We start from the raw sequence: 27610 nt of genomic DNA, 5'->3' as shown, positions 1-27610 counted from the left end.
GCTCGCCACTGAACTCCCATCATACAAGCAAACAAACCAACACACACAGAATTTCAAACGTCTCTTGTAATCATTTCTGGACATTACCACCTATATGAGACAGACCCTCTTCTCTTTTAGAGAGTAGGTGAGACTGCCATGTTTGCAGTGTTTATTTTTTGGGTTTTTTTCGAGTTCTGTGAGTTCTTCGTGTTCCATGTTCTTCATATGTGCATGTATTACTGAGGATTTTCTCCCTCTTTTCTCTAAATAGGGGCTTTTGTGCCTCATGTGTATGAGTATGTGTCTATGTAAAAACAATGTCTGAAGTTTGAGGTGAGATTATCTTGTTTGTCATGGCCACCCTTTCCCGCTCCATGCAGCATCAGAGCTCCTCCTTTCAAGCAAGAGACCATTCCCAGTCCTGTTCCCCCACTGCATTGCATGGTATCCCCTATAGTTATTCCAAAACCCCCTTCTTGCAATAAATGCCTATAAATCTCTTCCCCTGATCTACCACATCATTCCTGCTGTAGATGGAAGGGGTGAGATTAGCCTCTGAACAGACATTTGTATGCATGGCCATGTTCCATGTTGCTCAAAACAACACGTGTCTGAGAGCTGCACAAAACAAATTTACAAAGTCAATGACTCTTGGGACATCACTGGAATGGTGACCTGCCATTCAGTGTTACCAAACAAAATGGCTGCATCTGAAAGTAACTGTTGCAGCTGTTCTCTACTAATTACTACTCCTATATTAATTCAGTGGCAAAATATTGCACATGCTGCAGACATTCTATAAGAATGAAATGGAGCTACTCTATGTATGAGCCAGCAAGATTGTGATCATACCTTTATTTGAAATAATCTTTTGAACATTACACAAGTTTTTTTAACTTTAGTTTTCACACTTGGGTACCCATTCAGCACAACATTCAGAAAAATACAAGTGCAAAAATGAAAGAACCATTTGTTTAAGGTATAACATAGTGTTTTATTTTCTATGCCAAGCCATTAAGTTAAAATGAACATTCCTCGCTGTATCTCCCATCATGAAAAGTTGAAAATCTTCTTATTAGGCCTAAAGGGTGACAGAATTGACATGTGGTCTAAATTAGATTAAATACTATTAAATGCTAATAAGTTGTTTTTATTCCTTTTTCTGTTCATATGTAATCATCATCTCTCTGGCTTACATATTCACCAGACCTGCAAGCTCACCCTCTCCAATGACAGCAGGACACAGGTCACAAAAACTTCAACACTGCTCGCTCTCTCTCACTCACTCTCTCCTCCACTTTCTTTCACCCTCACTCTTTTGTTCTTGCTCTTAGCTCTTGGGTGGTTTTACATCTTTTTGGTTATTCTTGCCTGAGAGAACACAACAGGCATTTTTGATATTCATTTTCAGAAAGCCTACGTTGTCAGATGATTGTTTTGTTTGTTTGCATCAATATGGGATTCACATTTAAGGTTTGTTTCTCAGATTAAGTCGACAGCCTGACTCACTGTGGCACCTCTACCATGCCACCAATTGGAGATGGAACTTGAAAGTCAGCAGCCAAACTCAAGTCCTTTTTCAGTTCACAGTCACTCTGTTCCTGAGGGGGTTCTTTGTCATCCACACCGTTTACACATTCCTCAGCCAGAGGCTTGGGGACGTCCATGGGGGCTACCTCTGGTGCTTGCTTGTGGCATTCCCCATTTACTTCAAGGGGAGCCATCACAGATTCCTCTACTGAGCCAGCACTCTCACACACTCCATTATCCAGCTTGAGATCTGTGACAGTCGATGCAGTTTCCTCGGGGGATATCTCATTGGATGAGGTTGACTCTAAGATTACGATCACGGGGATGGGCTCATCTATGCTCTTTTTCTCTGGTGTAGGTTCAGTTAAGGTTGGCTCTGGTGTTACTTGTGTTAATGTGGCCTCAAGAGGTGCAGCAGTTTGAGACTCAGGCTCTGTGATTGGTGTGGAAGGCACATCTGCCTCTACCGCTGCCACACTCAATGCCTCAGAAACAGGCTCAGGCACTGGGGCAGCCTCAGCAACTTGCTCTGGAACTGCTGCCTCAGTGACAGTCTCTGATTCTGGCATAGCTTCTGTGGATTCTGTCATTTCACTGGACACTTCATTGGCTTTTGCAAGCTTCTCAACAGCTTTCTCAACTACCTGCTCTATAACAGGTTCCACTGGCAAAGATACTGGCTCCACTGGGACAGCTGCTGGCTCCTCGGGTTCAGCTGCAGATTCCTCTGCCTCTAGGGCAGCTGCTGGTTCCTCAAGCTCTGCTACTGGTGCCTTCAGCACAGTTACTGGTTCCTCGGATATTGTTACAGGTTTCTCCACCTCTGAAGCCTCTGGCACAGCTGCAATTTCTTCATGTGTGGCTAGAGGTTCCTCTGTCACTGGTGCCTCCGGCACAGATGATGGCTCCTCAGGTGCAGCTGCAGGTTTCTCTGTTACTGGTGCCTCTAGTTCCTTAGGTACAACTGCAGGTTCCTCTGTCAGTGGTTCCTTTGATGCTGCAGCTTTCTCTGCCACAGGTTGCCCTTGAACAGCTGCTGGTTCCTCAATTACTGCAGCAGGTTCCTCCATTACTGGTGCCTCTGGCACAGCAGCTGGTTCCTCGGCTGCTGATAGCTCAGGTGCAGCTGCTGGTGCCTCTGGTGTAGTTGCTGGTACCTCTCCTGCTGGTGCCATTGATGCAGATGCTGGTACCTCTGCTGCTGGTGCCTCTGATGCAGATGCTGGTATTTCTGCTGCTTGAGACTCTGGCACATCTGCTTGTTTAACAGCTGCTGTTTCCTCTGATGGAGCAATAGATGCATGTTTTGCTGGTTCTTCAGGTACAGCATCATCCTTCTTTACTTCTGTTTGTGTTGTTGAGGGAGAGGCAGTCTGATCAGCTGATGCTTCAGACTCAATCACTGGTGCTGCAGCACTTTCCACTGTAGCGTCTTGGGGCTCTACATCTGCCTCAGTCACAGGTGCCTCTGCCTTTCTCTCAGCTGGGTCAACTGCCGCCACAGGACTCTCCTCTTTCTTCTCTTTAGGGTCACTGACATCGTATCCCTTCTTCCGTTTGCTTAGCTTGCCTCCCATGATGTGTCCTGTGGGAACGGAAGAACATCTTATGTAAGTTATGAACAATAGTGTACGTCAGTATGTTTGTAGACAGGTTAGTCTAAATGTCAACCACTGGCAAAAGGCCAATATTTTGGAACTTCATTAAGAATATGAAATGGTCAAATGTACAACTGCAAAAGTCTGTCTACAGACCTGCCCTGTATCTCCTTTTGAAGAGCACTCAGTCCGTAATTTCAACCCTAAAGCAATCTTTGCCAAGGACTTTGAATACAGTCCAAACTCTGAGGAGGAGGATGTGTCTTAAGGACTAACTGTGACTTTGTGAAATTTCACTTAGTTGTTGTATACTCTCTATCAGACTCCTACATGAACCACTCTGATATCTTGGATGGAAGTGAACATTCTATTCAGGATTACACAAAGCCCATTGCGAAAGTGTTAAAACATCATGCACTGATTGCATAAACTGGAGTAGAAGGACCAATAAACTATCTACACTACAACACGTTTAACCTCTGAATCCTTGAAATCCTTCCAATTTCAAAAAGGACTTATCAAATGCATTGTATTATGTCTTTACTCTTTCATTCTATCAGTGTACAAGTACAATACTACAAATAAAACAATCTTGAAACAGTGATTCAGTTTCTGTTAGTCTCTGTTAAAACAAAATGCATATTTCATGTTAGGTATTCGGTCGGTAAACCAGTTAGGCTTGGTGAAGTAAAGATGTGATTGAGGGGAAAGGCTGATTAGATAACATGCAACTTTATGAGACATGCTTCCCACTTTTGTCAATTGACTCTAGCTAGTGGCACAATAAAGGGAACCCACATTTATCTGAGCAATCCAATACAGCTCAAACAACATATATATATATATAGAATTGTGGGAAAATTGAGCAGATGGATGTAACTTAATTCATTAGACAATTCTTCTACCATTTTTTTTTTTTTTTTTACACAGAATCTGACAAAAGACCTACTTAAACTATAACAGGTTGATATGTTTAATTACAATACATTTTGGAATTACATATGGAATTACTGAGCCTATTGTGAGATGTTCCATTAAAAATTCAGGCGACATTATATTATTTTTTGTAATTTTTTAAATCTGCATGCAGCATCTGACAATTGCAACACAGTGGGGTTACAATGGGAGCTGTCCATTGTGCTGCACTGGTGCACACAAGACTGTAAACCCAGTCATGCATCAGTCCGACCTGCAAATGAGTCAGAACTGCTCAAATGTACTGCCGGTGTCAGCTCTCATTGAAGGCACTTTTACCTCCAGCAGTTTTCATTACAGCCACTTACAGCGCTCTTTGTCAATACGTTAAACAGCCTCCGTTATTTGCAGTAAATATTACTCAACTGCGTATTGGCTATGTAATAAAAAAAATCCTAATTACAGTGTCCATGATGACCGGTGAAACGTCCACGCCAAGTCAAGAATTCAGAGAAGCGCCATATTTAGCCTATTTATTTATTGTCTGCTGATTTTTATCATCATCATTATTGAATTATTATTAGGCTATATTTTTTTTTAAAGACGTTTTTCTATGTTTCGTCAGCTGAATGAACAACACCAATTAAAACAGCAGTAGGATACAACCCATTGTACGAATCCCTCACAGCCTCGTTTTCAATCCCCTCAAAAATGGTATATGCCGCTATTCTGAATATAAGGTCTATACCGTTTAAAGCAGTGTGATTTTTGCAATATAATAAGTATTAGTGTAAATGAATAAATCATTAATCATTACCAATAGCACATTCTGAATACTGGTACTGTGCCAAGATTTGTGCCAAGAGTGTGCAAAACGCAAATACGGAAAAAGTTGACACTGATTGTAACCTCGTGCGTATGACACCTGTAATGTATGTTTTGTCGATTTATTTATGTAGTCTAGTGGAAAATAGAATAAATAGCTTATCATTTTGAGCTAGAATACATTTCGAGAGAGACTGATTTGATGTACCCCACCCCCACACACCCCCTCTATGATCGCTCTGTTCTTATCGACCAGCTCCTCGAAACGCCTGAACAAGCATTTCATAATAGTGCAAATAAATGCTTTCCATTTCCTAAAAAAAGCCTGAAAACTCATAGAAATACAACAGAGAAGCAATAACGAAATATAGGGGTTTAAATCTAAAAATATACAAGAGCTAACTTACCTGTAACGCACAGCTTCATCAAAAAGTATTAATAAATATATTTAAAATGGCATAACTTACTGATAAGTCTTTGTCATCCCAATTATACTCAGAAGACCAGTCATGTCTTTCAAAGATATCGTTACGTCTGTACACCATTATAAATGTGATATTACTAAAGTGTCATTCACACATTGTTAGATAACAGCTAGGCCTATAAAATATTTTTCAAGTTTAGTTATTGAATAAAATGCATATGGGATGCTTTTCTTGTACATTTTTTAGTTGACATGAGTGACAGATGCAAATAACGAGAACAAAGGACGGCTCATCCAGTCTGCGTTGAACAAGATCTCCTTCGACCTGGTCCCAATAAAACGCTTTGTTCGGTTAGTGCATTTTCCCCCGGTATTGGAAAAGTCACAATAAAATCCGGTCGAGTTTTTGCTAACCTGGTTCTCTGCTGCTGTGAACTCGGGTGCGTTGGGTGCACTTTCTGCTCTCCAGTAGTGAATTTGATCCAGCTGCACCCACACTCTACACACTCCTCGAGGTCCACTCTGCGACTGGGCGTTTTTTCTCTGTTCACCCCTCCTGTTAAACCAACGGTTTGCGGGACATCTGTCGATATCGCAGACTCTCCTGATCACTGCCCACAATCCATTTACCCTCCCTCTCTTTCTCCTCCTTCTCCCTTCCCTTTCCCCTCACGTTGGGTGCATATTTTGCTAGATTAGACGGACTTTATAATGGGTTTTGGGAATAATACCCTCTTTTCTTTCACATTTTGAAAAGATCACTATAGCAACCATATTCCTTTGACTTGAAAGTTGGTGCATTTGCCTTTTCCACCTGTCTGGTTTTAACATGCATTTCTCTTTCGCTCTCTCACAGTATAGACAGCAATTCTCTACTTCCATGTCTATAAGCAGGGCTCTTAAATTTGGTTGCCTCAAGAATGTAGAATGTAGGCTACAGTTTTGTTTAAACTCTGTAGAGGCTTACAAGCAAAAACCCTATATTGGTTGTTGTTTGGGTAAAAGAAGAATAACTACTTAACCACTGCTTAATGAATGTGAAAGACAAAGTGGTATTTCGGATCATGAACTATAGCCTGCACTTTTAAACCAGGGTCAATTATTTTCTAAATCTCCAGAATGCTGTTTCAAATTACTAAATATAGTATGTGCAACAAGCTGCTCCAAACAGTAGTGAAGTTAGGCCACAAGGCCATCACAAATTTTTCTTTCCACTTAAAGTGGCCTGACACAAGAATAGCACCCTTTTGTTATTTGGCTGTTTGGTGTCAATAGGACAGTACTGGCAAAAGTTCAATGAGATTCTGATTGTTACCTATATGAACTCTAGAGGTATGTAAATATATGAAAATGCAAAATACACATAACAATATATATATATGAAGAAGAAAAATTATTTATATATATATATATATATATATATATAAATAATTTTTCTTCTTCATCAAAGTCTTCAAACCCAACTATTAGGCTATTCATCATTCCACATTCTGGTGCTCTATCAGTGCTCTACTGATAACATTGGCCACTGTTGTATCTTATGCTCCAAACAGCCATTATTAAAAATGCATTGTAACAAAAAGGTAGTCACTGAATGCCAACTTGTTGGGGCACATAATGTTGTTACAAAAAGTTATTAGACCTGCTGTTACAATAAGCTGACAAGTAGAATGAGAGACAGTCCATGATGCATCTTATGAAACTCAGCCTAGATCAAAGGAGGCCAGTTGTGTCAATAATTAAGACCTTATGTAGACAAGCCAATAATATATTTTTTTCTCTTCCGTTCTTCGTCACAGGCTTATGATTAAATCACACAGAGTGGAGGAATGAACCACTGCTGCCCTTTCATCGCTGCTAGACACATGGAATGCGATGAAACATGGTCGTGAGAAAATAGTTTCCTCTCTGTAGTTCTGCATGTTTTACAGCATCAAGATGAGAATTAAAACAATGTAATGCAGAAAATATACTAGAAGGTTTTTACCGCTTTTAGACTCTTAGTATAATACGAGTGCTCGTACTCTCATGTCAAAATGGAATAAACGTATTGATTCTTGAAGGTGTTGGTAATTTAAACTCAAGTTTAAAAAGTGCACATAATGTTTCCATTTTGGACACAGTGGGAATGTTGGTAATTTGTTAAAATGCCCAGCTATTCTGGGTAGAGTTCAAGGCTACCAAGTTCCCAGACTATGTGTGCTGAAAGGTTTATGACATGTGAGCTTTCTGCCCTATAGAATGTTTGGCAAACAAAGCACATGCGATTAATCATATATGCAAAACACAAATCATATGTGCAAAAAACAAAACGGTAGCCTCTAGTGGCAGAACCATGATGGTGCGTCATCACCAATGGCCCGCTCTTGACTTCTTTTTAGCCAAAGTCTTCTGAACAACGTGATGAGGAGGTAAATGTTGATGACTGACAGGATGACAAAAAGAACATTTAAATCAGTTATTCATTTTCGTCGCACAACTATAAATGACAGCTTTATGAAAGGTAATATAAACACATCTTTCCTAAAACCTAACCTAAATAAGGTGCAGACAGAACTGAGTTTAAAATTTTAATTTTGAAGATCTGCGTTTAGAAATCAACTCCATCGATGAGAGGAGCTCACTTCAGGCTTAAAGCTTTGTACCCTTCCAGTTCTTAAAACAACCTCCTTTATCATGTCAGAAAAATAACATGTTTTCCATTATCTTGCCAGCAGAGGATTCATGGCTATAGAATAAAAGGGAGACGGTCAAGTTACAGGCCTGTACGCATGACTCTGGTTTTTGGCATGCTAATTCTCCCAGGAGATCCCAGCCTTACCCCTTCACTCTTGCCAGTAAACCACAAATTCAGAGCTCTGGCCTGCCCAGCCATATGGAGCAGCCTGAGGGAAAAGCCTCTTGTCATAATTGTGGCACTGCATCAGCTGTTGTCTCTCACTCCATTTGGGCCTGATTGAGTTGGTTCCACCATAGGGACCACCATTATCTTCAATGATCTCAGCACCTATAGGCACACATCCATTTGTTGTGTGTGTGTGTGTGTTTGTTTAATGATTGTTCCAGTGCTTTGTCTATTGTTACTTTAAGTTGCTAGTTGTCTCTTCAATGAATGTTTGCATAACTGATTTTAGACATCATAGTTTGGTGGGTAGTTGACACATAACATGTCAATTGCTATTTCTTTTGTAATCAACATAAAGATTTTAGGTTCATTTTATATGACTATTATTTATATGAATGTAGAAGGGAAAGTGAATATCTTACTGGTCACTGCTTCTTTTAAGGTTTTTATGAATTTTGATAAAATGTTTGCCTTCACTGGTTCATTTTAAATGGTTCTGCAGTGTGAGGATTTTATTTTATTTATTTCATTTATATCATAAATGCAAAAGTCTTAAAAGCTGCATAAATAAGAATTATAAAATAATTTTCTAAATGCTGTTTAAAGGAAGAGTTCACCAAAAAATAAAAATTCTCTCATCATTTACTCACCCTCATGCCATCCCAGGTGAGTATGACTTTCTTTCTTCTGCAGAACACAAACAAATGTTTTTAGAAGTATATATCAACTTTGTTAGTCCATACAGTGCAAGTGAATGGTGGCCTAGAACTTTAAAGCACATAAATGCAGCATAACATGAATCCATAAGGCTCCAGTGGTTTAATTAATATCTTCTGAAGCAATACAAGTGTTACAGTTCAGTTTAAAATGATATTTATTTTACTATAAATCTAAATCTACACTTTCACTTCCACATTCTTTTGTTTTTGGCGATTCACATTCTTCATGTAGGCTATATCACCACCTACTGGGCATATTGCTTCAGAAGACATGGAAAAAAACTTTGGAGTCTTCTGGATAACTTTATGCTGCCTTTATGTGCTTTTTTGAGCTTCAAATTTATAGTCCACCATTCACTGGCATTGTATAGACCAACAGAGATGAAACATTCTTCTAAAAATCTGTGTTTGTGTCTAGCAGAACAAAGACAGTCACAGGGCATGAGGGTAAATTACTTTGTAAATTACGCCAGAATTTTCAGTATTCGTTGAACTATTCCTTAAAATTGGTTTTAGTCAGATTATAGCATGTCACGTCGCAGGACATGTCACCTTCCTAACAGTATTTTATGTCAACTACCCTAGCACGCATAAAAGCTAACCCAAGAACGTCATGTGATCTTTCCACCGGCAGATGACATCATTGCATTATTTCTGTCTCTTTTCTCCAGACGTTCCGAATAAGGAAGTTGATAGTTTTTCACAACGAGTTTCTCGTTCTCGCTACACCATAGATTATTCTGTATATTTCATAGCTGTTAAAAATAAAAATGTTACACGAGGATTTCCAATTCAAGTGCGACCGGTTCAGAAAACTGTAGTCTGTGCCTGGTTCATTTGAAGCTGAGTGTGGATCAGTGTCCTCTCGTCACATTCCGAGCTTCATCAGTCAATGGAAACCAGACAGCTGACCTCAGTTCAGCCCGCGAGTCAGACGCACTGACAGTTGTTATCGCACGGCAAAGTCTGAAATGACATCATTCAAGCCAACGCGGATTGTGATGCCTTTTCAAACGCCTGATCGTAATAACAAACAGTAGGACTATTATTATTTTCAAATATAATTTATTTTGCGTTCTACACATAATCTTAATGAAACAAATTAATTATAATTTGTGAGGTTTTAGGAAGTGTTCAGTGGCATGCTAATCTTCCTTGTGTCTTTGTTACATTTCTCTCTGCTTTTCCTTTTTTTAAGGGAGCGTTACGCGAATTATGAATCGTACTATGCTGAAAGCTTTATTCATTAAAAAACAAACAAAAAAAATGATTTAATTAATATTAATTTGACTTTGGTTCGTGGCTTTTCTGGGGCATCCTGTTATGTGTCTAATCAATATTCATGAGTCAATCCATGCGCCCGCGTCCCAACGTCTGCCTTTACTGGGCGAATGTCGCGTCATGTAATTAATATTCATAATCTTTGCCTTCGCCGTAGTAGGATTGGTAGGTAGCTGTACGGCTCCTGTGAGGTCCTCAGGCGCTAAGTGCACCTTCCTTTGTGGCTCTCCATTCAAGATGGCTCCCGTTTTAGAGAAGAAGCTACTGGGCGCAGTCGGGACGGGCGACACTATGGATAACAGCAACGAGGATGATGAAGGACAAAACCTCTGGTACGCTCGCACCTTCAAAGTGTCCAGAAGAGCGATTTTGCTGGGAGTGAGTTTATTTGATAGTGTGATGTGCTGCTTTGCCACCAGCCGGGTGCTGCCCGGTTCAGACGCCTGTCCCGGATGAGCCCCAAACACTTCACATAAACTTAAAAACACAGAGTAGGTCGGGGTAGTTTAGCTTTTAACAACCAGAAAAGTATTTAAGAAAGATTTTGAAGCGCCAGGTGTAGCATGCCTGAGACAACGTTGTATTGTCAGTCGCATTGGTCATTCTTTTGAGAACTTTTGAGTGTTAAAAGTCATCTTGGATGGGGCTTTGCATCTTTTACACTGTACATTATATTTATGGATTGTGATTTGTTTTATGGGAAGTGTCACAAAGCTGACGTTTGATATCTGTTTCTGATGCTAACTAACTGATACACATCACTTGTTTACGAGCTTAATTTTGACAACAGTATCTCTCTCTGAGAAGTTTAGGTGATATTGTATCGTCTAGCCTAGTTACTGGTATCTGCAGGTTGTCACTTGTCAAAACTAAACACCCAACTACTGACATATCAAAGCCTTTTCCTACTAATGCAAAGTGATCATTTTTATTTTTGTCATTTTTCAGGTCTTCAATTCTCAGCGAAGTTTCAACACGTTCAAGCTCTAAATTGCCATCTGGGAAAAATATATTAGTTTTTGGTATGTGCATATTGCTTATTGCAAAATTTTGTTCACAATTTGACTTCACAGCTTCTCAAAATTAGTATGTGTTTGACTGGTAAAAAGAGCATGCGCAAACTTTATATATTATTATATCTTTGAATACTGGCAAAGCTGGTATTAAGTTCTGCATAATCATGAAGCTGAAATCAATTGTTATTTATTTGTGTACTTGCAATTTTGTTATTTGGTGCACATGTAGCCTATGTCATGAAATTTGAGTAATGTGATTTCTGGTGATATTTTTTTAGGGGAGGATGGATCAGGAAAGACGGCACTCATGGCAAAACTCCAAGGATCAGAGCACAATAAGAAAGGTAGAGGGCTGGAATACTTGTACCTGAATGTCCAGGATGAAGACCGAGATGGTAAGTGCTTCCAAAGTGAGAGAACGATGATGAAGAGGGACAAAGAGCTCTTTATTCCTAACCTGACTTGTTTTTCTCAGTTTGTGACCAGCTGTGAATATTGAATTATTCTTAGGATGCAATTCATCTTTCAAATTTAAGTCCAGAATTTTCTTCATTCAAAAAATAAACGGACGCATGCACTATATTTTGGGATATTTGGGAAATACCTTTTGACTTAAACATACTTCTATAATTACAGAGTAGTAATAACCGGTCGGTAGTAAATTATATGATAGTTTGCAAAAATGTCTAATTTATTTTTATTTAAAGAAAAAAAAAAAATGACAATGAAATAACACTCTTCCAGATTTGACCCGCTGCAACGTGTGGATTCTTGATGGAGACTTGTACCACAAAGGCTTGCTGAAGTTTGCAGTGACCACTGAGTCGCTGAAGGACAGTCTGGCTGTTTTTGTGGTGGACATGTCACGGCCTTGGACCATCATGGAGTCGCTGCAGAAGTGGGCCAGTGTCCTGCGGGAGCACGTGGACAAACTGAAGATCCCACCTGAGGAAATGAGAGAGATGGAGCAGATGAGTGAGTATTTTTGGGATCAAGTATTGAAAAAGGATCTGGCAATGTACACATTATAGGACGATGGCAATAAGTAATATTTCTATGTTAATGTATGTTGTAGCTTGTGCATATCCTCTTCCTTAGTCTTTCATGTGTTGTCCAATAACCTTTTAGTAGTGGTTGAAGGATATTTAAATGCTTTCCAATGTCAGACAGATGTTGGTGTTAGGGTTTGGTGTTTGTCACAAACTGTAAAGGAATCTGTTTCTCTTCTGGTGGGTTTTGATTTCTACTTTGGACACAATGCACATTAAATGCTCAAATGATTTAATAACTGCTAACAAATGAATCAGTTGAGTGGAGGTCTTTGATATTCCTCATAATGCAAAGAGGAAGCAGAGCATTGCTTCTGTCATGCTTACAGAGCAGGTGTGGAGGTCAAGCTTTGGTTTGCTCCATATGTTTTAGTAGATATAGTGGAGAATGATGATGTTGCTATATATGCTTTTAGTAGAATTTTGTTTTGTTTAATGATTTTTGTTTACTCTGAGTGCTAATTCACTTTTATTGAGTTACAAGAAGAATAGGCTGGGTTTAATGACACTGCTTATGAAGCACACCTTTGACCTTATGACCTTTCAGTCAGATCCATGCTGTTGTAATCTGAGCAATCACTAGGGCTGTCACGATTATTAAATTTGGCTAATGATTAATTGTCAAACAAATAATTGCAATTATGATGATAAATTGTCTCTTTAAAGGCTTTCATGATTAATTGTCATATAAATTGTCAGTTTTTCAGGTGTGCTTCATACACCATACAAGTAATTTTTACATATTTAACTTCAAATATAAAAATCAAATAATAAAATAGAAATATACTATGATTTCCTTTTTAAATCTTTAAAAACTTGTGACTGACATGTTTAATAATGTTTTAAATATCAAAATATTTCTAAATACTTAACATGTCTCTCATTTTGGTCACCTTTAGTTTTTGTCATTTTTACATTTACAAATTTTTGAACTCCTATATATTAGGGCTGTCGATTTAACGCGTTAATAACGTGCAATTAATTTGACAAAAATTAATTAAAATAAATTAACGCACTTTAATTGCAATGCTTAACTGAGGGAGTCAAGCTTGTAGTACCACCTGTATACTCCAGAGGGCAGTAATTGAAATTCCATCTGTGTGAGCAACACACAGTTTATACAGTGAAGTAAAACGATGTTTTGCGTTCAAAACAGTTTATGGAGCGCAAATGCGATCTTTAAGGGATCTTAAGATGTGTTTAAAGATTGAGTATTAAACTATATTTAACTCGACACAGTGACCTAAACATTTTATTTTTATGACGCAGCGCACCCGAGACGCGACACAAGCGTGTCTGACGCAGGTTGTACGGTCTTTACCTCATACATATTTAATTACCAACAAGGTTAAGGAGGTGTCCTTTAATCTGTTACAGCGTTTTTACCCTGTAAATCTTTATTTAAGAAACATGCTCCCTGAAATAGATCCACTTTGCTCCTTCTGTAATGCTGTAGATGAAAAGTTTGTTTGTTTGTACGTACCTCTATTTTAACTAGTTTTCTTTGCTTTATAAAGACGTTTTATTTGGTTTTCTCAGATTTGATAACTTAAGTGAATATTTTCTGATTAATCTGTTTATTTTTCTTGCCAAGTTTTTTATACATAAAGTGTAAATTTATGTCTATAAAGCCCCTATTTGCACTTTTTTGTAAAAACTTGAAATATTATTTAAATACTCTTTGTACCTCCAACAACTCCAAAGCATTGAAAACCATTACACTACGTAATGAATATAATGTCTTGGCATTATTGTAAAATATATCTGTAGTATTGTGTACTATGTATACCCCTGGCTTGTTTCTAAAAAAAAAAATGTTTAACGCAGGTGTAAATTGATGGTCCCTAAACAAACCCTCATAATAAATCTCCAACTGATTGACAAACTCACTTGTGAAATGGATTGCTGTGAACTGTGTGCCAATGATTGACTTATGATCAATAATACGATAGTAAACAATACATTGTATTCTAAAGCCGCTTTTTGTATGGTCTTATCAATGATTAACTGTTCTGCCACAAGAATGTAAAGCATTTTAATCATCTGTATGTACGTGTATATATATATATATATATATATGTATGTGTGTGTGTGTATATATTAGGGCTGTCAATCGATTACATTTTTTAATAAAATTAATATCATGGTGTCCTGATTAATTAATCGCGATTAATCGCATATACAAATATTTGCTGAGAAAGCCCCTCATATAAAAATAATTCAATATATAATGATGAAATAATTATACATAGTTATCTTTAAATATCTAAACATATATATATATTTTATTTTTTTTCCATTTTTTTTTTTTTTTTTTTCAGATAATTAAAATGCTTTACATTCTTGTAGCAGAAGAGTTAATCATTGATAAGACAATACAAAAAGCGGCTTTAGAATACAATATATTGTTTACTACCATATTATTGATAATAAGTCAATCATTGTCACACAGTTCACAGCAATCCATTTCACAAGTGAATTTGTCAATCAGTTCGAGATTTATTATGAGGGCTTGTTTAAGGGCTCAGTCAATTTACACCTGTGTCAGACATGCTTGTGTCACGTCTCTGGTGCGTTGTGTCATAAAAGTAAAATGTTTAGGTCACTGTGTCGAGTTAAATATAGTTTAATACTCAATCTTTAAACGCATCTCGAGATCCCTTAGTTCGGATTTGCACTCCAAGTGTTTTGAACGCAAGAATGTAATGCATGTTTGTGGTGTTCTGCCTACTAAAGTGTTGTCTTCACTGTATAAACTGTGTGTTGCTCATACAGCTGAAATTTCACTTACTGCCCTCTGGAGTAAACAGGTGGTACTACAAGCTTGCATTTCTCAGGAATCTTCCTTACTGTGGTCCGGGGGCATGCGATTGATTGTGTTAATTTTTTTAACGCGTTATTTTTTTGTAAAATTAATCACACTGAATTAATGCGTTAAATCGACAGCTCTAAAATATATAATATAAGATATATATATATATATATATATATATATATATATATATATATATATATACACTCACCTAAAGGATTATTAGGAACACCTGTTCAATTTCTCATTAATGCAATTATCTAATCAACCAATCACATGGCAGTTGCTTCAATGCATTTAGGGGTGTGGTCCTGGTCAAGACAATCTCCTGAACTCCAAACTGAATGTCAGAATGGGAAAGAAAGGTGATTTAAGCAATTTTGAGCGTGGCATGGTTGTTGGTGCCAGACGGGCCGGTCTGAGTATTTCACAATCTGCTCAGTTACTGGGATTTTCACGCACAACCATTTCTAGGGTTTACAAAGAATGGTGTGAAAAGGGAAAACATTCAGTATGCGGCAGTCCTGTGGGCTGAAAATGCCTTGTTGATGCAAGAGGTCAGAGGAGAATGGGCCGACTAATTCAAGCTGATAGAAGAGCAACTTTGCCTGAAATAACCACTCGTTACAACCGAGGTATGCAGCAAAGCATTTGTGAAGCCACAACACGCACAACCTTGAGGCGGATGGGCTACAACAGCAGAAGACCCCACCGGTACCACTCATCTCCACTACAAATAGGAAAAAGAGGCTACAATTTGCAAGAGCTCACCAAAATTGGACAGTTGAAGACTGGAAAAATGTTGCCTGGTCTGTTGAGTCTCAATTTCTGTTGAGACATTCAGATGGTAGAGTCAGAATTTGGCGTAAACAGAATGAGAACATGGATCCATCATGCCTTGTTACCACTGTGCAGGCTGGTGGTGGTGGTGTAATGGTGTGGGGGATGTTTTCTTGGCACACTTTAGGCCCCTTAGTGTCAATTGGGCATCGTTTAAATGCCACGGCCTACCTGAGCATTGTTTCTGACCATGCCCATCCCTTTATGGCCACCATGTACCCATCCTCTGATGGCTACTTCCAGCAGGATAATGCACCATGTCACAAAGCTCGAATAATTTCAAATTGGTTTCTTGAACATGACAATGAGTTCACTGTACTAAAATGGCCCCCACAGTCACCAGATCTCAACCCAATAGAGCATCTTTGTTATGTGGTGGAACGGGAGCTTCGTGCCTGGATGTGCATCCCACAAATCTCCATCAACTGCAAGATGCTATCCTATCAATATGGGCCAACATTTGTAAAGAATGCTTTCAGCACCTTGTTGAATCAATGTCACGTAGAATTAAGGCAGTTCTGAAGGCGAAAGGGGGTCAAACACAGTATTAGTATGGTGTTCCTAATAATCCTTTAGGGGTGTGTGTGTGTGTGTGTATGTGTATATGTATGTATGTGTATATATATATATATATATATATATATGTATGTATGTGTGTGTGTGTGTGTATGTATATATGTATGTGTGTATGTCTGAACCAGGAACATTTGCCATTACACGATTGTTTAAAGTGAAACCGGATTCACTATCAAAGTATATACTTGTTAATTTATATCTTCTCGGGAGTTTGGCGCGATCCTCTGCAGACAGTGCACACATCAGAGTGCTTCAAGTGCTCTTCAGGACAGGAGCTTGTTGACCTCCGCGGTGCGGCCTGGACCCGGCGTTCAACTGAATGACACACAAATGTGCCGTTCATGGCATTTATACGGTATGTTCGCTTAATTTTATTATTTGGGCATTAAAATGTGATTGGAATTTGAATGCCCAATAATCGCAGTTGTCTCAGATAACCGTGGTTAGATCAAATGACCGCAATCAGACGGTTATTTAATAATCGCGACAGGCCTAGCGATCACAAATGCTGCCTTACTAGCGTTAGTTGCAAAGAATATGGCTCTTCTCAGAATCACCATCTTTTTCTTATAGATCTAATATGGAGTCAAATTTTTTTTGTTTTTTAAATTTCTAAATCCCAATTACAACAAACTTGTAGGTTGATTCAGAATTTGCACATCAACAGAGTTTTGGTTTCTGATTTAACTAAACTTTTGCTTCTAATTATTCAAAATAAACCTGAATGAACATGAAATCCAATAACCACTTTGCTGACAGCTAATCTTACATTTCATATTAAATTTGGTCCTGTCTGAAATTGTAGTGATAGTTCACCAAAAAATTAAAGCAGTTAGAACAATGTGACAAAAATACACACAAGTCTTATCAATATGTTTAAATGTCACAGTTGTTACCATCAATTACCATCTATTTGCATTAGTTTATATCCAGCTGGTCACGTTTATGCATTCGTTAGCCAGAGACTAGTGATGTGAGAAAGCAAATTAATATCTTCATGCAGCAGAGAGAAACGTATAAAAAAAAATCAGAAACACATCTGATTTCAATGACATTTTTTCGATCAGATAATTTTTTTTTATCAGATCGATCACATTCTTGCGCTAAAAATGGCTAGACAGCCCAACAAAAACCGTTTAACGGAGAGCAGGTGTCTCAATATGCTTTTAAAGTTATTTTTAATTAGACACATCATCTAAAAAACAGTGCTCCTGCACAAGACCCTGAATAAACAAAACAAAGGGAAACAAAGACATTCGTCTAGCATGCGTTTACATAGAAAAACAAAAACATTCGGTGTGAACAGCCCCTTACTGTTGGTGGAGGTCTTTGGCCACTGCGTCTTGTTCTCTTATAAGCGTTTCTCAGATTAAGCAATGAGTTGTTTAAATGCTTTGTCAGGAAAGATATTCAACTTGGAAATGTGTCTCACGATCCTCGCGTGCGGTTCCTGTCTGTTGTGTTTAGTCTGTTTGAACTGCCCCTGACTGGGCACATAGTCTGAGCCGCTTCACTACCGAGTTCAGCTGAAAACCACTGCTATCTGTGAATATTGCTACTCTACATACAACTGTACTGAATAAAAAACAATGTGATGTTGAGTCTGGAGTAGTAGCTAGTGTAAGTGTAACACCATGTGAACTGTCTAGTGAAGCGTTTTCCCCCCTCATTTTACTTTTGACGTAACATTTGAGAGTATGGACCGACTAAAACTTCTTATTTACAGTATTAATTTTATGCACATTAATTGAAAATGAAATACTCTGTTTTTTAACAGCCAGGATTGAAATGTTCTGTGCATTAATATAATGGTGCTGAATAGTTTATTTATTTATTGCATCCTCTTGTGGAATTAGGATTCAACATCAGTTTAAAAATCAGATGACTTTAATTTTCGAATATTAGTTCATATATATTCATATTTATATATTTATTTCATTTAAAAATGTACAATGGATTTCCATGGTTCTGTCAGTACTGTTTATATTTGTAATGAAGTTCAGAACTATTTTAATTTGAGTGTTATTTTTTCATTCAGTATAAATTAAAAATAATATTGGTTGATTAATCGGTTATCGGCAGGTACTGACCAACTTGGTTATCGGTATTGGTAAAATCCACTATCGGTCGACCTCTGATTAATAACCTTTACTGTATAAAGTTATATGGTAGACAATTTTACAACTTTGTTGACATGATGATTTAATGTCAACAAATTGTAAAACGACTGTAAAAATGACCATTTAAACAACTTTTCAGCTCAAATTATACACCGATTTTAACAGAAGAATTACTGCAAGTGCTTTTATACAATTATAAGCTTCAAATGTTTGCCTTTTAAACCTTCCAAAAATTGGCCACATTCACATTCATTGTAGTGCCTTACTGTAACTTTGATTTTTGCTTTTTTTTAAAGGAAAGGAGGAATACATTTTTGTGGTAATCAACATTACGCCACAGATGCTGTCTATTGAGCTTAACTTGTACTGAACCCGGAATATTCCTTTAAAGCTTCTTTAGTGTTTGAGATGATCTAAATGTCTTTGTAGTGATGTCTTGAAATGACACGCAGAGTGCTCAGACATAAAATGAAAGGCTATTTCTGAGGATGACTGTGCTTGTGCCATATAAACAGAGCTGTGAGAGCAGAAAGGGGAAGTGGCTTGGAGATGGTATTTTGTTTTTGCTTGCATATGAAATATCAAGCCTATTGGTTTTAGAATGTATCTGAACAGCTGTTTAAGATCACTAGTAGCTCTGCATGTCCCAATGTAACCAACATAATGGTGTTCAGACACCTATTAATTGTATAGATTGTCTAGGCTTAAATAGGATTCAGTGAAGGTGTGATGATATCATACCCTATATTTTTTGATCTGTCCACCCTGTTCCTCATTTGCTCACTACTGTTGTTCAGTTGTTTGTATGGAATCTAGGGCTTTATTTTTTTACGATTAAATGCATGATTATCCACTAATACCATGCTAATGTTGGTTTGAGTTAGTGCCCAAATTGACTGACATACTAAGACTCTCCAAGCTGCCCTCAGTATTCTCAAAAACAGACCCAACCAGAAACGAGGCCAGTGCTTCTTTAAGCACTACTGAAATCAACTTATGAGACGCAAGCAGTCATGCATCTCTTCCCATCTGACTGGAGTCGGTGATGTCATCACTGTAGTGGGAAAGAGATTTCAAGCTTTCTTAAAAGGCATTCCATCATTGTCTATGCTCACTCAGACATTCCTGACATTCGGCTTGTGGCTCTGCAGGGCTCATCTGCATTTGCTCTTAGGCCAAATGGCTGTTTTTAGTTGCCCAATCACAGAATTGCTCGATTTGGATAGAAAGCAGAAGCAGGGCTCGACAATAAGGACTGCCCGATGGCCCAGGGCCAGTTTGAGAGAGATTCGGGCCAGTTGCTAGAACTGTCACTTGCCCGATCGGGCCAGTGCTGCATTTATAACATTAGTGCAAGCAAACAAGAAGCGAGAGAGCAAAAAAATTTGCGAGCGTGAGTATATTTGTCTCGCAAAGATGCGCAAAGGCATAATATACTGGACGCGCCAAGGCACAGTTGCGTGCACGCACAAGATCGTGCAGACACAGAGCGCACTCTCTGTTGGTGAAAATTAATAATCCACACTTTGGAACACAAGAAATCAACAGGTTCTTTCTATAGGACTGAAAATCCATGTCTCCGTGCATTTGTCTCATCATCATCTCTCTCCGTGCAGCGTAGACTGTTGTCTCTCGTAAAGGGACAGAGCACTAGTTTTATTCCCACTGTAAAAAAAGCACATTTTCTCTCATTAATTCACCTTTAGAGATGAAGCGCAGGATGAGACATAATACATTTTTGTTAAACCCTGATTATACATGTGCCTGGAAATCACAAGCTGCTCAATATGCAAAATGTAAGTATACATTTAATTAGGTGATGTTTCAAAACATAAACGTTAATTCGACATGATAATGGTGTTTTATATGAAAAGAAGCAAAACCGGTGTTAGGCTATTATTATCAGAGCTATTCAGCTACAGGTTGAAGATTAATATTTAAAAGTCTACTTCATTTCATCCTCATAAAACACCTGATACATTTCTGGACCATACAGGTATTTTTGTTTTTGTGCTTTGTATATCAGTCAGTGTTGGTCTTGTTTGGGTTGTCTGATTTTATGTTTATTGCCACATTCTTAATTCATAGATTAGGCATATCTACCTGTATATTACACAGTCACAACCAATTTAGTAGCAAGTCTCCTCTCTTAGGTTTTCGTATATTTATTTCATTCAGCCAATAATCAAATCTTTTAATTACTTTGAATTAAAACGAATTCTTTGATCCTGTGTGTGAAAACATTACACATGGCCAAAAGTTCCATTACAGCATGACTAAACGGGTGACCAGTGAAAATTTTGGCGGGGCCAGTAAAAATCTGAAGCACTGGCCCAACCGGGCTAGTACAAAAAAACCTTAGAATTGAGCCCTGAGAAGAAAAGGAAGATGGCTGATTCCCCATTAATCTGAGGTTTAATAAACAGTATAGAGTTTATAGTTGAAAAGATAATTTTGTATTCCCTTTTGTCTGAAAAATGTTCACACCCTTTTCATAATTTATACAAATATAAGAGATCAATTTTTTTTTTTTTTTAATACTGCTCTTCACAATCTACATTACAGATAATTACATAAAGTATGCATATATTAGTGTGTTGTCTTGTTGAGCATAATTGAATGTTTGCACCTTGTGTAATAGTTGTGTACAAGTCCCTCAATTGTCCAATGCTTCCAGTGTCAAATGCTTGATCTCATATATATATATATATATATATATATATCTTATATAAAGTTGCCTTCCAAAAAATTTGAATATCGTGGAAAAGTTTGCATAAATTGATTATGGCTTACAGCTCATGGAAATAAAAAATCCAGTATCTCAAAATATTAGAATAAAGAATTTATAATACAGAAAATGAAAGACACCAGACCCAACAATACAGATGAGTTGAAGGCTGTTATCAAAGCAATCTAGGCTTCCATAACACCTCAGCAGTGCTACAGGCTTGCCTCAATGTCACGCCGTATTGATGCAGTAATTCGTGTAAAAGGAGCCCAGACCAAGAATTCAGTGCATAAATTAACATACTTTTCAGAAGGTCGACATCTCTATATTATAAATGACAAAATATTTCACTTTATATGTAATGAATCTAGAATATATGAAAGTTCCACTTTTTGAAATAAATTACAGAACAAAAATGAACTTTTCCAAGATATTAGAATTTTTTGAGATGCACACACACACATTATATATATTACTAGTTTTACAACAAGACCATGACCTTATTAACCATCTTTGATTTTTATGGGAATGAAAACGAGGCTGTGAGGGATAGACTTACCATGTCTTTAATGGGCAGTACTGCAGTTTATATTGTCTATGGATCATTCCGTGGACAAAACATTGATCAAATATCTGTCCAAGAACATTCTGTATACAAAGAACTCCAGACAACATGTTTTGTGGAAAATCAGATGTGGTCTAGGAGCTTTATACAACTTTACACCATACTTGCCATTGAAGAGACGGTAAGTCTATCTCTCACAGCTTCGTTGTCATTCCCATAAAATAATTCAAAGATGGTGCTAGCGTGATTAAGTTTGATCGCCTTAGTCTTTTACTGTTACCAGATGGCCCAGACACAGAGACTACAAGAGTGCAAATTGCATTAAATCTCAGATGCAGTTTATTGTGCTACTACAATCCTAATCAATAATTGCCAGGAGAAAAAAAATTGGGACACAATACGGGACTTTTAATTATAAAGAAGCCCGAAATACACATGGGACTCTATATTGAAAGGTCTGCACTCCCCTTTGTGAAGTCACTGATGGATGATTCGCTAAGAAAGTGAATCTGATTCAAACTGTTAACCTGAGCTCCAGAGTTCAAATCCTCAGTTCTTTTCGGGTTATTCATGAAAAAGATCCGGTTCAAAGGAATCATTTGTACACAACTCTCTCGCCCTGGGTTTGTTGTTGCGTGCAGTGCAGTGAGCTCATCAGAAACAGAATGGGTGAAAAGGTGCGCGAGATACACTGGAGCTCTAAAGATGTATTCAATAACACACATTATATCTGATGAAACCGCATATGTATGTACACAACAAGTCTGTTGCTAATGGCGACTAGATTTGAATTATTATAGTCATAATTATATTAACATAGTAAATTATATTTGCAACAAATAATTTTTGGTCGCAGTCTGGAGCCCTGCAACACTCAAGTAAGAACCAAAACAGTTTAACTAAGCAGCCCTTTGCAAGCCACTTTGATAAAACATATCCTTTTACAGCTCTTAGTCAGCTAACACTCTGCTTGAACATTTGCTTTAAATGTAGAGAAGTCTGAAAGCACTTTGGAAACCCTTTTCTGTGCTTGGTGTGGGTCATGCTCTCAAATATAGAAATGGCACAGTATTGGTGTTAAATATTATGTATCCATTACTTTTTAGAGAGACTTGGCATCATGGCAGCTTAACATGATTCATACTTGCAAATGCACACTGGCATGTATATTCAGCTGACTGTCCCCACCCTTGTTTGAGGAATCTGGTCAAAGTCGACAAGAGAAAGTGATTGTAAAGTTGTTCTCCTCTTCATTAGATTGAGGTTATTGCAGTCAGGATTATTTCATTTTGACCAAGAAGTTTGGAGAAGGGTACAGGTTAAATTCATCACACCGTTTCACAGTCAGTATGTTTATATGTGCAGTGATAAGAGCTTCTGTCTTCATCTGTTTGTCGAAGTATATAGTACCTGACAATGCGTAATTGAGTATTTGAAGGAAGGACGTCTGCTAAGGAAATGTTAAATACCTCATGTCACGTATCACCTCTATCTTTCGGAGTATGTGCACAGCACCAAGGTCAATTGTGCTCCGAATAACATGTTTTTAGACCATTTAAAGGATGTAAACCATAACAAAGGCACATGTCTGGCACTGAAAAATTTGTAGTCTCTACATTTTTATAACCCAGAACTCTCAAAATAAAATGACTAGCGTGTACTTTTAGAATCTAGCTAATACAGAACCAAAAAGATATGTGCAAAAACTGAAAATAAATAATGAGGTGTCATTACTGGATCATTTAAATAAGACAAAACAGAGTGTCTAGTGAATCTAGATGTGTTGTTTATACTGAGTGCTAAAAGAGGTGATGAAAATGTATTGTAGTTTAGATGCTCATAATTATGCCTCAGCGTTAAGGTCGGGAATATTTGATCACTGGTATTATAATCAGTGAAGCTATTAATGCTGACAGCGTGTGACTTGCTGACAAGATAAGGTTTTTTCTTTTTAATTATAAAAAAACAAAACTTTCTTTTGTCTCTTCTGCATGGCTTCTATGCTACTTCAGATACTCTGAGATCTTGGGAGTGCGATACTGCAGATATTGTTGACTTTTGTTTGACAAAATACTTATGTTCCTCTTTTGTTAGTTGCTTTGGTTGAAAGTATCTGCTAAATAACTAAATGTCATCACTTGCGTTGGAAATGACTAGTGCATCTTCATTCATTATAATGGGAGTGATCTATAGTCCCATTTAGAGCCCATAAAGAAATACTTTGACTTAACCTTTTCATGAGTTTGGTATAAATTCCTTTGCAGTGCCGCCTGGAGTGAGTTATTTATGCACGTGACACTGCACAGAAGGTAGAGGGGGGTGGAGTGTAGATGAGGATTTTTTATTTTATTTTAATGTTTGATTTCTTGTCATAAATAATACTTTATATATAATATAGTAAAGATGTGAACAAATGGGTTATGTCTGCTGTACTGTTTTTGTTTTATTTATTTTGTTTTTATAGCTGTAAAAAAACAAATGAACAAATAATATCAGCAGTCTGGTTTGCCTATGCACTGTTTGGCATATCTCGTGTGTGTGTGTGTGTGTGTGTGTGTGTGTGTGTGAGCGTGTATTTATCACTTTGTGGGGACCAAATATCCCCATAAGGATAGTAAAACCCGAAATTTTTGACCTTGTGGGGACATTTTGTCGGTCCCCATGAGGAAAACAGCTTATAAATCATACTAAATTATGTTTTTTGAAAATGTAAAAATGCAGAAAGTTTTCTGTGAGGGTTAGGTTTAGGGGTAGGGTTAGGTTTAGGGGATAGAATATAAAGTTTGTACAGTATAAAAACCATTATGTCTATGGAAAGTCCCCATAAAACATGGAAACACAACATGTGTGTGTGTGTGTGTGTGTGTGTGTGTGTGTGTGTGTGTGTGTGTGTGTGAGACAGACAAGCGATTATGTAAACAGACTTGGCTGTGTGTACCGGATAATCACGTTTGATCAGCATGTTTTCATGAAGTACACATAAGTTTTAAACCGTTATTATGGTGCTTTTATGATAGTTTGGCTCTCTGTTTCAGAAAACAAACATATTATATTCCTGAATATGTGTGTGAATGAAAATTGCATCTGCACCTAATCAGCAGATGTGGCTGCGTGCATGGGAAGATCGCGTTTAGATATGATGGCTGTGCACAAGCTGTGAACTGTTATTGTGGTATTTTGGTGACATTTAGGCTGTTTAAAAAAATAAACATATGTGCTTGAAAAGACTCTGTTTGAAAACCATGGTTAGCTGTTAGATTGACGAATGATAACCGCTACTAATGTAAACAAATATCAGCATGCATCGGAGGAAGACCACATTTGAAGTAATCACTGTCCGTATAAGAGCTGTAAACTTTTTATTGGGGTACTTTGATGACAAGTTCGATGTATGTATATAAAATGTACTTATTCTGTTGTTTAAAAGACTGTATGAGTAACGGTTCAAGCAAATATAAATAATAGACACTTGACCAGTGCAGCCGATTTGAATCTGGCAGCTTGTAACGTAACTAGCTGTTGCAGAAACTCATATGTGTGACTACACTGCAGGGCCCAGTTATTAACAATCACATATGTGTGACAGTATGTATGAAAGGGTTAACTAGCTGAACTCCACCTTCCTATCAAACTGTTAGTTGGCAAAAATGTAATTCACCTACCAGATGTGATTAGATGTGTGCTACAGTTGTTAGTGTTGCATGTGTCCATCCTTCTCGCGTCACTGCTGGGGTTTATGCATCCATTTGTGATTGTTTTTTTTTTTCCAGCAATCTAAATACTTAAAGTTTCAGGCATCCAGGGAGCATCCAGACACAGAACAACATGGTCCACATTTTAAAAATGATATTTTATTACAAACATATTAAAGGAACAGTTCACCCAAAAAGGAAAATTCTCTCATCGTTTACTCGCCCTCATGCCATCCCAAATGTGTTCATTCATTTTTAGAAGAATAGAAGAATTTATTTGAAGAATATTTCACCTCCGTAGGTCCATAAAATGCAAGTGAATGGGTGCCCAAAAAGCACATATAGCCATCATATAATAAATCAATTTAAATCCAGTGGATTAATTTGTCTTCTAAACCTAAACTCCAGGTTGTGGCTCAGTTGGTAGAGCGGGTCGGCCACTAATCGCAGGATTGGTGGTTCGAATCCCAGCCCACACGACTATGAATGTGTGTATGAATGGGTGAGTGTAAAGCTTCACAGTGTAAAGCGCTTTGAATACTGTTAAGGTTAAAAATTTGCTATATAAGTGCAGACCATTTACCATAGATGTGCAAGTAATGATCAATATTTGAAACACAAGTGCAAAAGCCTGCTCTTCATACTTATTCATATGTTAGATAACTCATTAGAAGCTGTTATATGGACCACAATACTGCTTCCACTAGTGATGCATTTAATTTTTTTGGGGCCGAAACCGAACAATTCTGAAGATACTGGGCCAAAAACGGACTTTTGCCATATATAAGCAAATATTTACCATACAGAGTGGTAATAAATACTCATGAATACACAACAAAGGACAAAAGCATACCTTCCTTTTCTAATAGTTTTATTGTATCTGTCCATCCATGTTGCCATGAATTGCTTCTCAATTATAAGAACAGTCTTGTGGCAATCAATATATGTTTAAACATTAGCTGCTGTTTACATATTTTCACATTAAAATGCTTCATTTTGGTACGGTCAACAAGGAGAGCTGTTTGAATCGATTTGAATCTAAGTTCCTGTTGTAAACAACACTGCTCTTCTGTATTTTTTTTTTATTTCACGCATTTCAGCATGCATTTGACCCTCATTAATTATTTGTTAAAAACGTTCAAGTATTGTTCTATTTCTTACACACACCTAGTGTTTCATTTCAGAAGACATAATTCACATGTAATAGAACCAGTTAAGAGGTTAAGATGATGGTTAATGAAACGTGTTACTTGACGGTCACTTGAAGGCTGCTGGGATAATTTCAGCAGAACTGGATTTGTGTTTCTTTAACAGTACGTTCAAAGAAAATGAATAGCTTTCTTGGCTTTCTGGGTCATCTGGCGCTGCATTCTTAAGGTTGCTGAGGAAGTTCCTCTGCTTCCCCCTCATAGCACCTCCTGAATCTATTGCACACTACATGACTCAAGCTCGTCTCTTCTGATGTTTTCAGTCGACGACTGGTCTGGGACGAGAAGTGTCAGGTCTCACAACCAATGGTTTTTAGTGAGCGCACTCCTGCGACACGCCAAGACTAACCGCAGTCATTATGACCGATTTCAAAGCAGCTAGATATCTAGACGTTTTGTCATCGGGTGCATGCGCACTGTTGTGATGAGCGAGAGACTGACAATGAGCCACAGCCAACGAAATATAAAGAGAGCGCAAGAGGAGAGTAAAGTATTGGGAAGCAGGAGACAAAAAATAAAAACTGTCATGATCATGCCAAAAAACTGCAATAAAACTCACTGTCTTTATTATTACACTGTCTATATTATTTTCTTATTTTTTTCCTTTGCAAATAAGTGCTAAAATGGGTTGCAAGTCTTGCTTTCATGTTTTCTGACATTATCATGTGAATAAACTGCAAGTTTGTGATTTGTATTTTGTTATGATGCATTTTGGGTGGTCCATTTGAAACGGGATGACGTGAAAGACAGCTGTAAAGGGGTCCAATCTTTTTTTAGATTTGTCCACTTTAAATACTTTCAGACATTGGGCTTGTGGTGCCACAGTTGTGGAGTGCTGCCTAATAAAACTAGTTTAAACCGCAAATTCATGAACATGTACAAGAA

General features: G+C 37.6%; 2 protein-coding genes across 4 annotated transcripts in view; one reads left to right on the top strand and one right to left on the bottom strand.

Moving 5' to 3' along the window:
• Nucleotides 1-820: 820 nt before the first annotated feature.
• LOC127655819 (calphotin-like) lies at nucleotides 821-5856 on the bottom strand. Its single transcript, XM_052147603.1, has 2 exons — nucleotides 5689-5856; nucleotides 821-3097 (listed from the first exon to the last, which is right to left on the bottom strand). The coding sequence occupies exon 2, from the start codon at nucleotides 3087-3089 to the stop codon at nucleotides 1488-1490; it is 1602 nt and encodes a 533-aa protein (XP_052003563.1). The 5' UTR covers nucleotides 3090-3097; nucleotides 5689-5856; the 3' UTR covers nucleotides 821-1487.
• A 4470-nt stretch (nucleotides 5857-10326) lies between these two features.
• Nucleotides 10327-27610, top strand: part of LOC127617028 (cytoplasmic dynein 1 light intermediate chain 2-like) — a 32745-nt gene continuing 15461 nt past the window's right edge. For all 3 annotated transcript variants that reach the window (XM_052107458.1, XM_052099900.1, XM_052092585.1), the window contains exons 1-4: nucleotides 10327-10451; nucleotides 11068-11141; nucleotides 11414-11530; nucleotides 11880-12110. In XM_052107458.1, the coding sequence (XP_051963418.1) occupies nucleotides 10357-10451; nucleotides 11068-11141; nucleotides 11414-11530; nucleotides 11880-12110 (517 nt within the window). In that variant the 5' untranslated portion in view covers nucleotides 10327-10356. The remainder of the gene's footprint in view (nucleotides 10452-11067; nucleotides 11142-11413; nucleotides 11531-11879; nucleotides 12111-27610) is intronic.

The sequence above is a fragment of the Xyrauchen texanus genome, chromosome 1 (assembly GCF_025860055.1).
Source record: "Xyrauchen texanus isolate HMW12.3.18 chromosome 1, RBS_HiC_50CHRs, whole genome shotgun sequence".
NCBI classification, from domain to species: Eukaryota; Metazoa; Chordata; class Actinopteri; order Cypriniformes; family Catostomidae; genus Xyrauchen; species Xyrauchen texanus.
Note: the sequence above shows the minus strand (reverse complement) of the source record. Positions and strands in the feature narration are given on the sequence as shown.

Coding starts and splice junctions, on each gene's coding strand:
- LOC127655819 (XM_052147603.1), bottom strand. CDS start 3,089: ATGGGAGGCAAGCTAAGCAAACGGAAGAAGGGATACGATGTCAGTGAC.